This window comes from Balaenoptera acutorostrata, chromosome 2 (genome assembly GCF_949987535.1).
Source record: "Balaenoptera acutorostrata chromosome 2, mBalAcu1.1, whole genome shotgun sequence".
In the NCBI taxonomy this organism is placed as follows: Eukaryota; Metazoa; Chordata; class Mammalia; order Artiodactyla; family Balaenopteridae; genus Balaenoptera; species Balaenoptera acutorostrata.
The window spans coordinates 70553219-70567831 of NC_080065.1; the positions used below are offsets into that span (position 1 = coordinate 70553219).

At 35.4% G+C, this 14613-nt stretch overlaps 1 protein-coding gene across 2 annotated transcripts in view; it reads right to left on the reverse strand.

Annotated features, from left to right (window-relative positions):
• Positions 1–14613, reverse strand: part of EDIL3 (EGF like repeats and discoidin domains 3) — a 437611-nt gene that overhangs the window by 274291 nt on the left and 148707 nt on the right. The window contains exon 3 of one of the 2 annotated variants that reach the window (XM_007193038.2): positions 2183–2212. The exons of the other annotated variant lie outside the window; for it this stretch is intronic. Coding sequence (XP_007193100.1) covers positions 2183–2212 — 30 coding nt within the window. The remainder of the gene's footprint in view (positions 1–2182; positions 2213–14613) is intronic. 2 annotated transcript variants of the gene reach the window in all.

Genomic DNA, 14613 nt, shown 5'->3' on the forward strand with positions numbered 1-14613 from the left:
ATATACAGATGGCCTACAGACACATGAAAGAATGCTCAACATCATTAATCATTAGAGAAATGCAAATCAAAACTACAATGAGATATCATCTCACACCGGTCAGAATGGCCATCATCAAAAAATCTAGAAACAATAAATGCTGGAGAGGGTGTGGAGGAAAGGGAACACTCTTGCACTGTTGGTGGGAATGTAAATTGATACAGCCACTATGGAGAACAGTATGGAGGTTCCTTAAAAAACTACAAATAGAACTACCATACGACCCAGCAATCCCACTACTGGGCATATACCCTGAGAAAACCATAGGTCAAAAAGAGTCATGTACCAAAATGTTCATTGCAGCTCTATTTACAATAGCCAGGACATGAAAGCAACCTAAATGTCCATCGACAGATGAATGGATAAAGAAGATGTGTCACATATATACAATGGAATATTACTCAGCCATAAAAAGAAATGAAATGGAGGTATTTGTAATGAGGTGGATGGAGTTAGAGTCTGTCATACAGAGTGAAGTAAGTCAGAAAGAGAAAAACAAATACAGTATGCTAACACATATATACGGAATCTAAGGGAAAAAAAAAAAAAAAAGGCCATGAAGAACCTAGTGGCAAGACGGGAATAAAGACACAGACCTACTAGAGAATGGACTTGAGGATATGGGGAGGGGGTGGGGTGAGATGTGACAGGGTAAGAGAGTGTCATGGACATATATACACTACCAAATGGAAAATAGATAACTAGTGGGAAGCAGCCGCATAGCACAGGGAGATCAGCTCGGTGCTTTGTGACCACCTAGAGGGGTGGGATGGGGAGGGTGGGAGGGAGGGAGATGCAAAAGGGAAGAGAAATGGGAACATATTGTATATGTATAACTGATTCACTTTGTTATAAAGCAGAAGCTAACACACACACACACACACACACACACACACACACACACAAAAAGAATGAATCATGGGACGTGATTAAGGTCCAAGGATGCATTGGTTAAGGGACAAGGCAAGGGTGTCTGTTGCACATATTACTTGGTGATAAAGGAATATGATGAGTTTAAAAAAAAAAAAAAAAAAGAAGTCTCCTACCAATTGAAATAAGTTAGGTCTATGAATTGAAAAGACCCTATTCTGTACCTGAGTTCCAATAACTGGGCTACATTCCCCATTTCCTATACAATCAAGCCCCATTTTTGTCCATTAGCTTCAGTAAACATTACCTGCTCCTGTCTCTCAGGCCTAACTCCCTTCCTCAATTGCCTAAGAAAGAACCTGGTGCTGAGTTCTGGTCTTTCTCTTCCAACCAGCATCTAACCCCTCCATCTCAGGGCTTTATCCCTTTTTCCTGATGTTGCTAGTCTGCTTGCCTGGGTCTTTTATTACTTGCTAACCAGATTGGCTGTGGTGCCTGCTTTCTCCTTATAAATGTGCCTGGTCTTTGACCCATCCCACTGTCCTAGAACCAAGCTGAAAACACCATGCCTTCTCTACCATTTGCATTCCTCACAGTATTTAGTTCAGACCTGAGCCTGTTCTTTTTTTTTTTTTTTTTTTTTTTTTTTTTCCTGAGCCTGTTCTTGATCAATGCTGATTAGATGGATGAGAAGCAGAGTCATGATGCCAAGTTTCAGTATCATTAAGTTATAACTGCAAAAATTATTTTCTTAACGAAAGTGAGTATTTGAGGCAACAACATGATTTTTATGCTTAAACTTAAATGAATATCATATTCAATGTCAGTCATATTTGATAATGCAGTATTCTATCACGGTAAGTCATATTTCTGAAAGTCTGTTTCATCATTTTCCTCTTTTTAATTTCAGTCTCCTCATTTTATTATTTTTCTACATTTTATCATTTTAGTTTTTTCTCCCCATTTTATGACTTATTGGCATTTTTCTCAATGTTTTAATTTTCCAATTTTCCTTATTCTGTAATAGTGATGTGATTTTTTGTGTTATGATTTCCTCTGTGACAGTTCATTTTCAATTATTTTCTCTTTTTATTTAAAACTCATAACCAACATCATTTAGACTGGGACAGCGTAATGGGTTCAAGAAATAAAGTAAATAAATAAAACTGTGCCAGTTTTGTGGTTGAAACCTGAACAAATACATTTCCAACGGTCTATATTACTAAGGGCATTAAATTAAATAGGAATAATCTTTACAGCATAGGAACTTTACCTGCTGAAGTTGGCTCTTCTTCATCTGATGCTATGATAGAGGAAAAGAGATGGGGTGGGAACAAAGAGAGGAAGTGAGTGAGATGAGAGGGAAGGAGTGAGGTGAGAGGGAGAGAGAGACGGGGCAGAGAGCGAGAAAGAGAAATTGAGATTGAACATAAATATATTTCACATTTCTAAATAATGACTAAAAGTCTCTGACTTGAAATTTTGTATATACATCAGAAATTTTTCATTAGATAATTAGATAATGACAGATAAATGGATAGTACTTACATTAAATTAACATTTAAATACTCTCATACTTTAAAATAAGCAAGCATTAGAAAAGACCATTCGGTTGTCTGAATTTGAATTTTCCTTTTGCAAACAAGGTTGAATTTTTTAGCTTGAGTGGAAATTATTATAATTATTATAAATAATATTGTTTAAAATATAAATTATATATAACATAAATACCCCAACCATCCACTTTGTGGGAATTTTCTATTAGCAAAGAGGAATTAAAAGGTATTGTTGACAGTCAAAAATTCTGTTCCATGAGTTAGAAATTATAAAAAGGTAGGAATTATTAAACCTTAGAGTGACTCAGAATCACTCTGAGTGTTGGTTAAACACAAAGATTCTCTCTCTCTCTCCCCATCACATACACACACAAACACACTCAACTCATGTGTACCACAAACTTCAATATTCAGTGGTGGTGTTTCTGTGTTGAAGGCCACAGGAACCTGCATTTTAAAGGTTGACCCCAAGCACACATGGATAAGCACGGATATTACAAAAGGAGAGGTCACGTTACGAAAACATAACTTTATGCTAAAGCAGTGGTTCATGACCCTGCATCTATACAAGAATTGCCAAACTCTGGGCCCACCTCAAAATGATTCAGAGTGTGAATCATTTTGATTCCTTCTTTAAAAGGGTACATTTTTGAGAGCAGCACAACTCCAAGGGTAATAATCTGCTGTGTGTATGTGGAGGACGGAGCATGGTGTTGCAAAAGTGAAGTAGCTTCACAATTTTGCCTAGAATGCACGTCTTCATCTTTATACTAACAGACATGCTCTGTGAGAAGATATTTCTGCTCTGTGCACAATTGCAGCTTTATCAGAATATTACTGTTGAATTATATTACTCTAGCCAGTACTACTTCATTTGATTCATGAAGTTTTAAAATAAAAATTTACTCAGCTGAATTGCTTATACAGGAGTTTTGTTTCCAGGTGATTTGTTCATCAAGGTATCACTGTGTAACTAGGGAGCAGTCTCCACTATTTTCCGTTAGGGTTACATCTGCACAGAGTACACATTAGACAAGCTTACTCTGTGTCCTGACAGTATTTTCCTCTCACACTGTTTGGCTTGTCTCCTTGGCACCAAAAAAAAAAAAAAAAAAATAGAGCAAACACACTTGGCACGCATGGTGTGGAGAACATAAATATTTAAAAGCTGTTTGCTGCTTTATCATGTCCAAAGTACTTCACAACATGTTCAAAGAAGAAAACTGTTGGTAGCTTCTAGGAACTCCCTTTTAGGAAAATACCACAGGGGCTTGTAGAAGTGCTGACTTGGATGGGTCATTGTTGGTAAATGTCTGGAGATTCAAAAGGAACAAGAATAAAAAAGCTTACACTTATAGCTGGTCACTTTGTGCACGTGAACTGAATTTATAAAGCAACTGATGAGATGAAATATACTCTTATTTGATAGATGAAGATACAGAGATTCAGAGTGACTGAACAATTTGTCTAAGGTCAGTTTGAATTCAAGCTCATGTGACTTTAAAACCAAACTCTTTCCACTGTGCCTTACTGTCTCACAAAGTGCTAATTCAGTATCCACTAAAAGAGAAAAGGAAATGGGAGAAAGGGTCATGGAATAAGGACTGGCTAGATTTCAGATAATGTTCCTTGGACTTAGCCTAAGGGAAAAAACAAAAACAAAAACTGGATGTAAGGGCTACAAGAGAAATCCCTTTAAGAAATGAAGTGGTCCCTTGGAAACTTCTTCAAGTCCCTGACAATCCAGGAATAGACATAGGCAGGAGAGGGATTGACTAGGAGGTTAAACAAAACATCCCAAGCCTGTGATGCCTAAGAAAGAAATATCAGAAGGGCTAAGATTTTATTCCTCCATTATATATGGATAAGCAAGAAATTTTAGGAAATGACTAGCAAGCACAGAAGTAAAGACAATTCTAAACTTACAGGAGTCACAGCCATTAGATAATCTTAAAGCCAAAGCTCCTGGGGTGTACTAACCTACACTTGAGCCTATAATACCTGAAAGCATGTTTCTAACAAATCAACAATATTAGAGGGACTTCCCTGGTGGTCCAGTGGTAAAGAATCCGCCTTCCAAAGCAGGGGAGGCAGTTTCGATCCCCGGTCGGAGAACTAAGATCCCACATGCCGGGGGGCAACTAAGCCCGTGTGCCACAAGTACTGAGCCTACATGCCTCAACTAGAGAGCCCGCATGCTGCAAACTACAGAGACTATGCGCTCTGGAGCCTGTGCACCACAACTAGAGAGAGAAAAACCTGCACGCCACAACTAAGAGCCCTTGCGCTGCAACAGAAAGATCTTGCATGCCACAATAAAGACCCGATGCAGCCAAAAATAAATAAATAAAATAAATAGATATTTAAACAAACAAACAAAAAAACAGTATTAGAATCAGCAGGTACACAAGTCTGCACAGAATTGTATTTCTTTGAAACATCTCCATAGTGGTACTTCCTCATAACTTGCAGATGTAACTATATTCATACTACTAAACATATTCATACTATTAACCAATATACATACTATTAAAATACACACACATATTCACAAAGGCACATACAGGGTTAGGATTGGTATTAATTCACCATTTCAGTTATTGCTGGCAAAGATGGCTTTGTAGGCTAACTGCATTACCAAACAAAGCATCATGAACTATTAACAGGTGGCAGCAAGAGCCCCAGAAGTACAAATAAACCTCAAAGTGGACATTAGTGGTCTATTTAGTGACATTTAAGTGAAATTACGGATTATAGAAGTAATTTCATTATACCTAAATGATTCCTTACTCTTCCTATTTGCTTCTTGGAATTCATGAATCAGCAAATAAAAATACACACACACACACACACACACACACACACACACAGGTCTGTGTCACATGCAAGTTCCTCTAATCCTGGAAATTAAAAACACATGCACCAAAAGAAATAAAAGCACACTGACAACTCTGTATTGTTCTGCCTGGTGACAATGTAGACGAATGTACTGAAATTATGGTGATGGTAGGAAAAGAGAGAGTAAAAGTATATATCTAATACACAGAATTTAACTCAGTGTGGTCCTCTCATTGCCCATAACAGAATCACCTGGGATTTTGTTAAAATGCCACAGATCTAATAAATTTGAATTCTGGGTGTTAGCCCAGGTTTTTGCATTTTTAAAAAGCTCAGCAGGTGACTGTTATGAACACTAAGTATTGAGAATTATGTCTCTATCCATAAAAAGTTTATTGCAGAGCCATGGGTCCAATTGTTGGAACTGCAGCAGTAAATTAGCAGGCTTGTAGAAAACCCTTTGCAACGTACTCTGTGGTTGTTTGGCCGACTTTCAATGCTCTTTCTCTTGTAACATCTTCAGGTTTATTTTGGTATCTACATTGATGCCTTGGGGGAAGATGACTCTTCCTTTGGATTTAGAGAGAGAGTCTATCTCAGAACTAAGTAAATCTTTTCCCTTTTCCTGGCCACAGTTATTGGTCTAGGTAGGTATATGATCCAACTGGAGACAATAATGTGTAAGGACAGGTTTGTAGGTGTTTGGGTGAGGAGATCTCTTGGAAAGACACTTTCTTCTGCGGAAGTGTCTGCAAATAACCCTCTCTCTCACTTCTTTAGGTAAGGACCAGGAAGTCTGTGGCCCTAGAAGCAAATTGTTAGACATCTTGCAACCATGATGGGAGCCAGCTTTAGAAAGAAGCCAATTCTCAAAGACTGAGTAGATAAACAAAACGAAATTAGATTACTGATGATATTATTGAGCCACTGAATCATATCTTGACCTTACTCTAGACTTCTAGCTCTGAGGAAAAATACTTGCACTTTATTATTTATTTAGTTTTAGTTGAGCTTTCTCTTATTTGCAACTAATGGCATTCAACTGCCACGGTAACCAATTTTGTTGTTCCCATTTAAAAAATATTAGAACGCCTGAGAAATTAATCATCTCTGAGGCAGGCGAGACCGGAAATACATACAGTCTAGGGCTGTGCTTTGAGGGCAGCTGGGCTTTCAGCAAATTTTTATTTTAATTTTTCCACAGAGTTTACCACCACATTTTGATACAATAAACCTATTCCTCTGCTTCTGAAGTTGGTCACAATTTTTTCAGGACAGTCTGGCAGTGTACATCTTCATGAACTGGGTTGGTGCTTAACCGAAGGAGAAGAAGGCATCCTACAGATTTTCCTTCCCTTCCCTCTTTCCTCCCTCCCTCACCTTTCTCCTTTGCTCACAGGATCAACTGTCAAGTACAATAACTACACAAACCCAGTGAGTTTTGTATTACCCTGATATACATGTGCTAGCAAAACACACATACTTCTTCATTGAACAGGCTCTAGTCTCTTCATGTGGTCTCAACCATTTTGATATCTCCTGGGTTTTTTTTCTTTTTGTCTTATCCTTGGGTGTTTTAAGGAAACTTTCATACCTTGGAAATTCTATCCATTTAAAACAATTCTATACCCAGCCCAGCATCGCTCACCATCAAATAGGAAAAGCTCATTATGAAATATATAAAATACATTTCTTAGCATATGATAATCTATCTTACATAGAGATGTTAGTTCATATTGACTTATGGATCATTTTGTTTGCTATACTATAAATCTAGTTAATTACGCACAAATATGCTTTGCAAATATACAATTATCTATGTAATTTATGATTTCCATGAGCAAAGCAACAAGAAGTATGTATTCTTGTACTCTCACAACGTTTTAGAATGTTTTTATTCAACTGCAGTGATGCAAAAATAATGATGATATGTATGCATGATTATTCATGCCTGCCTAGAGGTTAAATGCTATAAATGTGTGTGTGTGTGTGTGTGTACGTGTGTGTGTGTACTAAAACAAAGAGTAAATGAACAATTAAAATGTGAATTCAGTCATTTAAGTAAGTTGTGGAGTTGTCTCTAGAAGTATACAGAGAAATATTCAGAAAGAGGTTTTACTGGTTTACATGATCTTTGTTTTATTGTTTATTGATTTGTTTGTTCTTGGCCAATGGCCCAATGAGGACAAGCCTCAGGACTTAAAAGTTGCTATTACCAACTCCTTTTTTGCGAAAGTATGAAGAGAAGTGTTAGTCTCTCCTGGCCAAAGACTTCAGACAGCATACTATGTGGTCAATTCTCCACTCTCAGAACTGCAGAATAATTGGGTCACGGTAAGCAGCAGCAGTCAATGGATTTGCAGAGAAAATGTTCAGAGAATTTCAAAGTCTTGTCTATTCTATCAGTCTTCCACATGCAGTTTGATTCTTGTGCTAGATTTGGAGGACAGCATTTATTTGAATACAGTTAATAATGTATAGTACATAAAATATAATTATGTATACATGTAGTTAGCCTGTAAGTATGTATTTGTATGCTTCCTAGTCTCTTCCGTTAGACTAGGAGTTTCATGAGGGCAGGAATGTTTCTCTTTTGCTCACCCTTATAACTACAGTTTTTAGAATAATACCTATAACACTGCAGGGCTCAATAAATATTTGTCAAAAGAAAGAAAGAAAATATGTGTAAATATTTAATACAGTCCTCTGTGTTACTCAATAAAATTTAGTTGCTTCTTTATGTTACATTACTAGACTTGCCAAAGAGAAAGCCTTAAATGTCATCTATATTTTTGTTATATAAATTTATATATAATCATATATAATAACTTATATAACTATATAATCATATTTTCTTTCTTGGGGCAGGAGAGAAAAGGAATAATATTTGAAAAGACAATGATTGCTCTAATGACCATTTCATCATCTCATGAAAAAATAAATCTGTGATTTTAAATTAACTCAAAAAGCATCAAACTATAGTTTATTAATTAAATACATTCATTAAAATAGAACCACAAAAATGCACTTTCTAAAGTTTAGTAGTAATATAGCTCACATGAGTTTTACAAGCTACTTATACAGTTAATCATGTTAACAGCAATTAATGCATTTGTGATTTTCTCATTTTAGAAAGCGGTACAAATGGGGAAAATAATAAAGAATGAATGAAAGCTTTGGTTTCATTTTTTTCTACTAAGTAAAAAACATATGTAATTTACAAAGTATTCCCAGAGAATTGGGTAGCTGGGAAGTAATATGCCTGAAGTAACAGGCCTATATTCATACCTCAGCTAGTATTAAAGAGACTTTGGGGACAGAATTAGGACACATTTTGCTACTTAAAGGAAGCACTAGGTTTCCTTTAGGCTAGGTGATTTAACATTACAAAAGCCTATAATTCAACATTTCATGTATTTATACAACTGTCCTCAAAAATCCTTTGTTTATTCAATGTGTCCTCCCTCCCTATCCAAATTCACCTCATCATTGTAGAATGAATGCAAGTCTCACCACCCTCATTTCTTTAGTATTTATTTTAGTTTCCCGATTTAGTTGCCTCCAAACATCCCCCACTAGCTTTTAAACTACAACCTAAAGCCAGTTCTAAACAAAATGGCAATAATATTTTCCAATCTTGTTCCCAAGCTGGACATTATCCATGCTCCTTCTTTCAAAGGCAGCAGTTATGTTTCAGTTCTGTATAGTGCACATAATTAGTACTGAGTAAATATTTTTGGAAAGCTATCCAGTTTTAGACATGAGAAAATGAAGTCCAGTAAGTGAATTTAATGGCTGTTTTACATTACTGGGAGCCATCTAAAAAGAGAATTGGGAATTAAACCTAAGGTAGCCAAAGAAAATTCATGGCCAAATAGAAGAAACTTGTGAAGGATAAAGCAGGTCAGAAGTTAATATAAATGGCTGCTCACATTTATCAATTTCCAATAGAATTAATTCATAATTTTTTGAAAACTTAATACAGGAGAGGAGGGAATAGTTCTGGAAGAAGAATGCTGTTTAATGTGACAGGAAAGCCATGCAGCTGAAGTTACTTGCTTATCATATGTGAATTTCAGATGGTTAAACACCTATATTGTTCTGTTTCACAGCAACTGACAGAAGGAAGCTAATACCACCAGGCTCATATTCTATGGATTTCTGCTTTATTTACGTGTGGGCAACTGCTCACTTCACCCTCAATTCATTCCCATAAGTCTGGACAAATGAGCTAATCTAAAAAGTAAATCTGTTAAAACCAAAAGAACCAAAAACGAAAAAATAATGGATAAGTCAGCAATACTGGCACAAATCCCAGAGATAGCATCCACTTAAGGAAACCACGGAATCATTGCACATAAAATGTTAATGTCAGAAGAGATTTTGTGATTAAGGGGTTGGCAAAAAACCCATTGTTATAATGGGTTAAGATCTGTGTTAGAAATATATTTATGATATTTATTAAATCATCTAAATTATCAACTAAAAACTCAAAACAAACTGAATTTTGAAGTAAAAATACTTAAACATCAGAATACATATATAAAAATATATGTAATTATAATTAAATATTTATACTATAAATAAAACTAGGATTATATAATATATGATGTTCTTTAACTTGCTTTCATTAATATATTGCACATATTTTCTATCTCAATATTATCAGTGAATATGGACAATAATAATATTTTATTTTATGGATAAACCATGATTTATTTAACTAAGTCTCTACTGAATGACATTTGGATGGATTCAGGGTTTTTCTCTTAGAAATACTATTTCAATGAATAATCAGACTCCATTTCAACAGTGGTAGAACCATGAAACAAAAATAAATGACCAAATAATTTCATTTAATAAATAAGAGCTCATAATCTTAAACACAATATAAAATATTCATTTTTTATAAATAAGGCTTTTAAAGGATCCTCTTTTATGCTGTCAGCCTATCTTTAGTAACATGCTTCTTAAATATATTAGACAATATTATATTTGTGACAGCATAATATATTATGCTGTCAGCCTATCTTTAGTAACGTGCTTCTTAAATATATTGGACAATATTATATTGCGACTTATGAAAGTTACCTCCCTTGCAATAGAGTTACTATTAATGGAGATCAAGTAAAAGTTCCAGTGACCGATGCCCAAGCACAAGACACAAGAGACAAAGAAATGGCTGAGCTGTGGGCTTGACGAGATGCAGCCTTAGACTAACAGATTTCCCTACCCATCACCCTCACCCCACTAGGGGGTATGTAGGGCTGTATACTGAATATAATATTCTTATATTAAATAATATAAAACTTCAACGTTTAAAAAAATTAATGGTGACTACTTGAAGACAGAAAATTACCTTATTACAAAATATTGGCATATAATGTGTGTGTGTGTGTGTGTGTGTGTGTATGTGCACAAGCCAGTATTTAATGATACGGTTATTTCAAACATGACATTTATACCATTTATGAAATCTGAGAAGTCTTTTGGTAAAATATCATTCTTTTTTCACTACTTATATTCCAAAGAGGAATTCAGAAATTTTATGATGGCTTTGAAATGATGGGTTCCCAAAATACAGATCCACACATCTGGCTTAATTAAAATATCTTTTGAAACTCAAAAGATGAAGGGAAAGAACAGTGGAAGGTGTAACTTGAATAGAGCTGAGATACCTCTGGTGGATCTATCTGTTTCTCTTTGGTCAAGGGGAATTCTTTTTTTCATGTAGCTTGAACTCATCCCAAGGACACTGACTATAAGTGATAAAGCACAGGCTCTGCTTGCCTATACAGAGCTCAATTAATCTAATGTGCCACTGACTTATTCAGCACTGAGTTAATGACTGCTATAGAGGATTTTTTTCCTGCCTGTTAAAATAGAAGCTAAAATTAAATGTTTTCTTTTCAGAATCATTAGGACCTTCTTGAAAAGAAAATAGTCAGTGTATCTACATTCAGGTGTTAATCAAATGACATTGACAATGTAATTTCCCTATCTTCAGAACTTGTCTCCCTAGGATGAATTTTTCCTTAATTGGAATGTCTTTAAGGATAAAAAAAAGTGATAAAAAAAGTGGACAGGTCTAACTTTAAGGCAATGAAATTGAATAACGGTACAAGGCTATTCAGGGAGGGCCCAAGCCCCATTCTTCTTATCTTTGAGGTTATTTTCAAGTTGTGAATGCACACTATTAACTTCTACTTTTCCAAACTGTCAAGAAACAGTCTAGGAAACAGCCTGTTCAGAAAGCAGGATGTAAGCGACTTTGCATAAATAAAAGTTTAAATCCAAACTGAAATTAAAGGTCACTTAGTCCAACCTGCCAATCAAAAATCTAAACATTGCTTCAAAACTTCTAGTGGCAGGGAACTCATAATCTCACAAAGAAACACATCATATCACTCTCCTAAAGACAGCATCTGGAAAACAATGGAATAATGTGGCTTTCTTTGACATACCAGCCATTCAAATATTTGAAGACAACTAACATATTCCCTATAATTCTCTTCTTAACTGAGACAAACATCTCCACTTAATTTCATAATCGTGACGTACAACCTGGTCATCATTTTTATTAACCTCCTCTTGATAAATTCAAATTTGTCAGGGTCTTTTAAAACATAGCAATACGAATGAAATCTTACAGCAACAAGATTTAGATGTCCAGATGAGATCTAACTAGCACAGAATACAATGGCGTTATTACCTGCCTTCTTCATGCTGCTGAAAGAATTAATTTCCTTTCTCCCCTTCCTCCAGCCTCATCTTACAGATCAATTCCTAGAACACTGGGGGCTACTAATCTTATCTTCTTTCTATCTGAGGGCAAGATTGGGCAGGAAAAAAAAGGGGGAGGGAGACATGTGGTGAAGGTCAAGAGAGAACAGACTGGCTTGCAAGCCAGTATCTAAAAGTACCTTAGCAATAGGAAAAATTACAAAAGTTTGAAATCAAGCAAAGCCCTAAATGTATTTTTCCAATCTTTCATTTTCTCTCTAGCAAAGAATCTAGTTTGCATATATTTCATATGTAGTTGATTACGTTCACAGACAGGAAAACCAAACATTTGTCTTCATTGAAACAGTTTCCTTAGTGTCCAGGACTAGGTGTCCATCTAGATGGATATAAATATTTTGTGGTTTCTCATGGGATTTTCCACATGTCAGTTGACATTTCTGTTCATAGGAGGGTCTCCTGAAAACTATTTTTGAAACTTTGCAGTTGCTTCTTTCAGCAATTAATTTCTGGTTAGAAATTCTAGGTTAGAAATTAACACTAATTTCAGTCAATAAGCCACACTGAGCCTTTTCCAAATCAACTACCTATTAGACCGAGTCTTAGTGAAAACAATCATGATAATTAATGAGTTGAAAAACAGGTTTATCTTGGAGGCAGAAAAAAACATAATGGAAAAAAAAAAAACAGTACAATTTAATCCTCAAAAGAAAAGCCTGAGGTACTACTTAAAAATTATCACAAATTTTGTTAATAAGAGTTTTGTGTTGTTTTGTTTTTATAATGTTGGTATGCTTCAATTATACATTATCAAAAGAGATTACAGAATCATGTTCCTGGGATGATATTGTTAATAACATTGAAAACTATATTATGGAAATAGTTCAAGAGGATGACCAAAGGCCCTATACGGTGTAGACCCAAACCACCTTCCTGTCTGGCTCCTCAGAATCTCTGCAAACACCAAATAATCTAGGCAACCACTAATGCTAATTCTTCCAGAAGGTTCCCATGTCTCTCATCTTTGTGCCTTTTATTATCCTGTATTTTGCTTAAAATGTTCCCACCAAATAATTTTACTGGTGAAGTACACTTCCAACCCAGCCCATCTCAAAAGCTATCTCACCCATTGAATCTGATTCCTAGGACTGGAAGTAACCTTTCCTCCTCTTGATACCTACAGCACTTTGTTCTCCTCTCAGGATGATTATTTTCTGCATTGTGTAATGACATTTGGTGTGTGTGTTTTATAGTCTTTCCCAAATTTATCTCAAGGTCAAGCTCTTTATCTTGCGGGCATACACAAAGGGGAGGTTAGGCCCTGGGGGTCAGGAACAGCTCTCCAGAGGTGCTCAATAACATTCATTACATGGAAGATTCTACTGTTCTTTTCTGCTCTGTGATTCTACCTTTATGCAAAGCCACAAAGAGCTTATTGTTGATGTATCACATCTGAGAATCTAATATTAATACGTTGTCATAAATTCCAACTTTGTATTTATTATGCCTTTACAGGATTCCCATTTTGCAATCTTATAAAGAAAAATCAATTCATAAGTTATTTGCTGTAAGCATAAGGAAAGCTCTATTCCTGAAAGGCCAATTCCTAATTATATAAACATTACTTACATTACTCATAATTTTCAAATAATAAAATATAGGGTTCTCTTTTTTCCCATAACAAATGAGGTGATCTGTCAGATTATACACTGAAGAAAAGAAAATTTTGAAAAATTAAAAGCTGACAGCTAAATTGCCCCCAGTTTGCATATTCAAGCACAAGCAGAAAAAATCCTGACATAAAAATAATAGGTCAGGATTTATTGGACATTTCAATAATGTTATTAATGACTGAAATGATGGAAGAATATTCAGGGACTTGGAAACTTGATTCCTGCATATAACCTTTGAATTGTCTATAAGGTCTATCTATTTTTATTTACTTATTTTATAACTGCTACATAGCTCTTTTATAAGTCAGGAACTATTCTAAGAACCTTACATATACCAATTCACTTAATTTGAACAAAACCCCTTTGAAGTTGGTACTATTATTACCTGGATTTTACAGGTAAGGAATGAAAGCATCAAGAGGTTAAGCAACTTGGCCAAAGTAACAGAGATAGTAAATAGAACAGTCAGAATTTGAATTCAGTATGGCTGAGTTCTTGATCACAACATCATGATGCAATTCTTTAGAGAATGTGTTCCTACAGAATTCCAAGAGCATGCTCAGCATGACAACACTGGAATAGATGTTTCAATACTATCATTATTGTTATTGTATCTCCAGGTTCTCTCACTGCTTCAAAGTATCCCTCCCCATATGTGTAACAGGTACACTTTAATTTGGACACAAACACTGGACTGTAGAAAAAGCATGGGACACAATTTCAGGTTTAATGCCTGTTCTGCCCACCTTTGAGCAGGAATTCATGACCTTGGTATAGTCATTGTGTTTATCACAGAATCCTTTTCCCATTTAACACTGAGATTGGTATTAGCTCAACTGGTTATTTCAAGATTATTGCAAGAATAATGCATACATTAGCCTTTTAATGGATAGAGT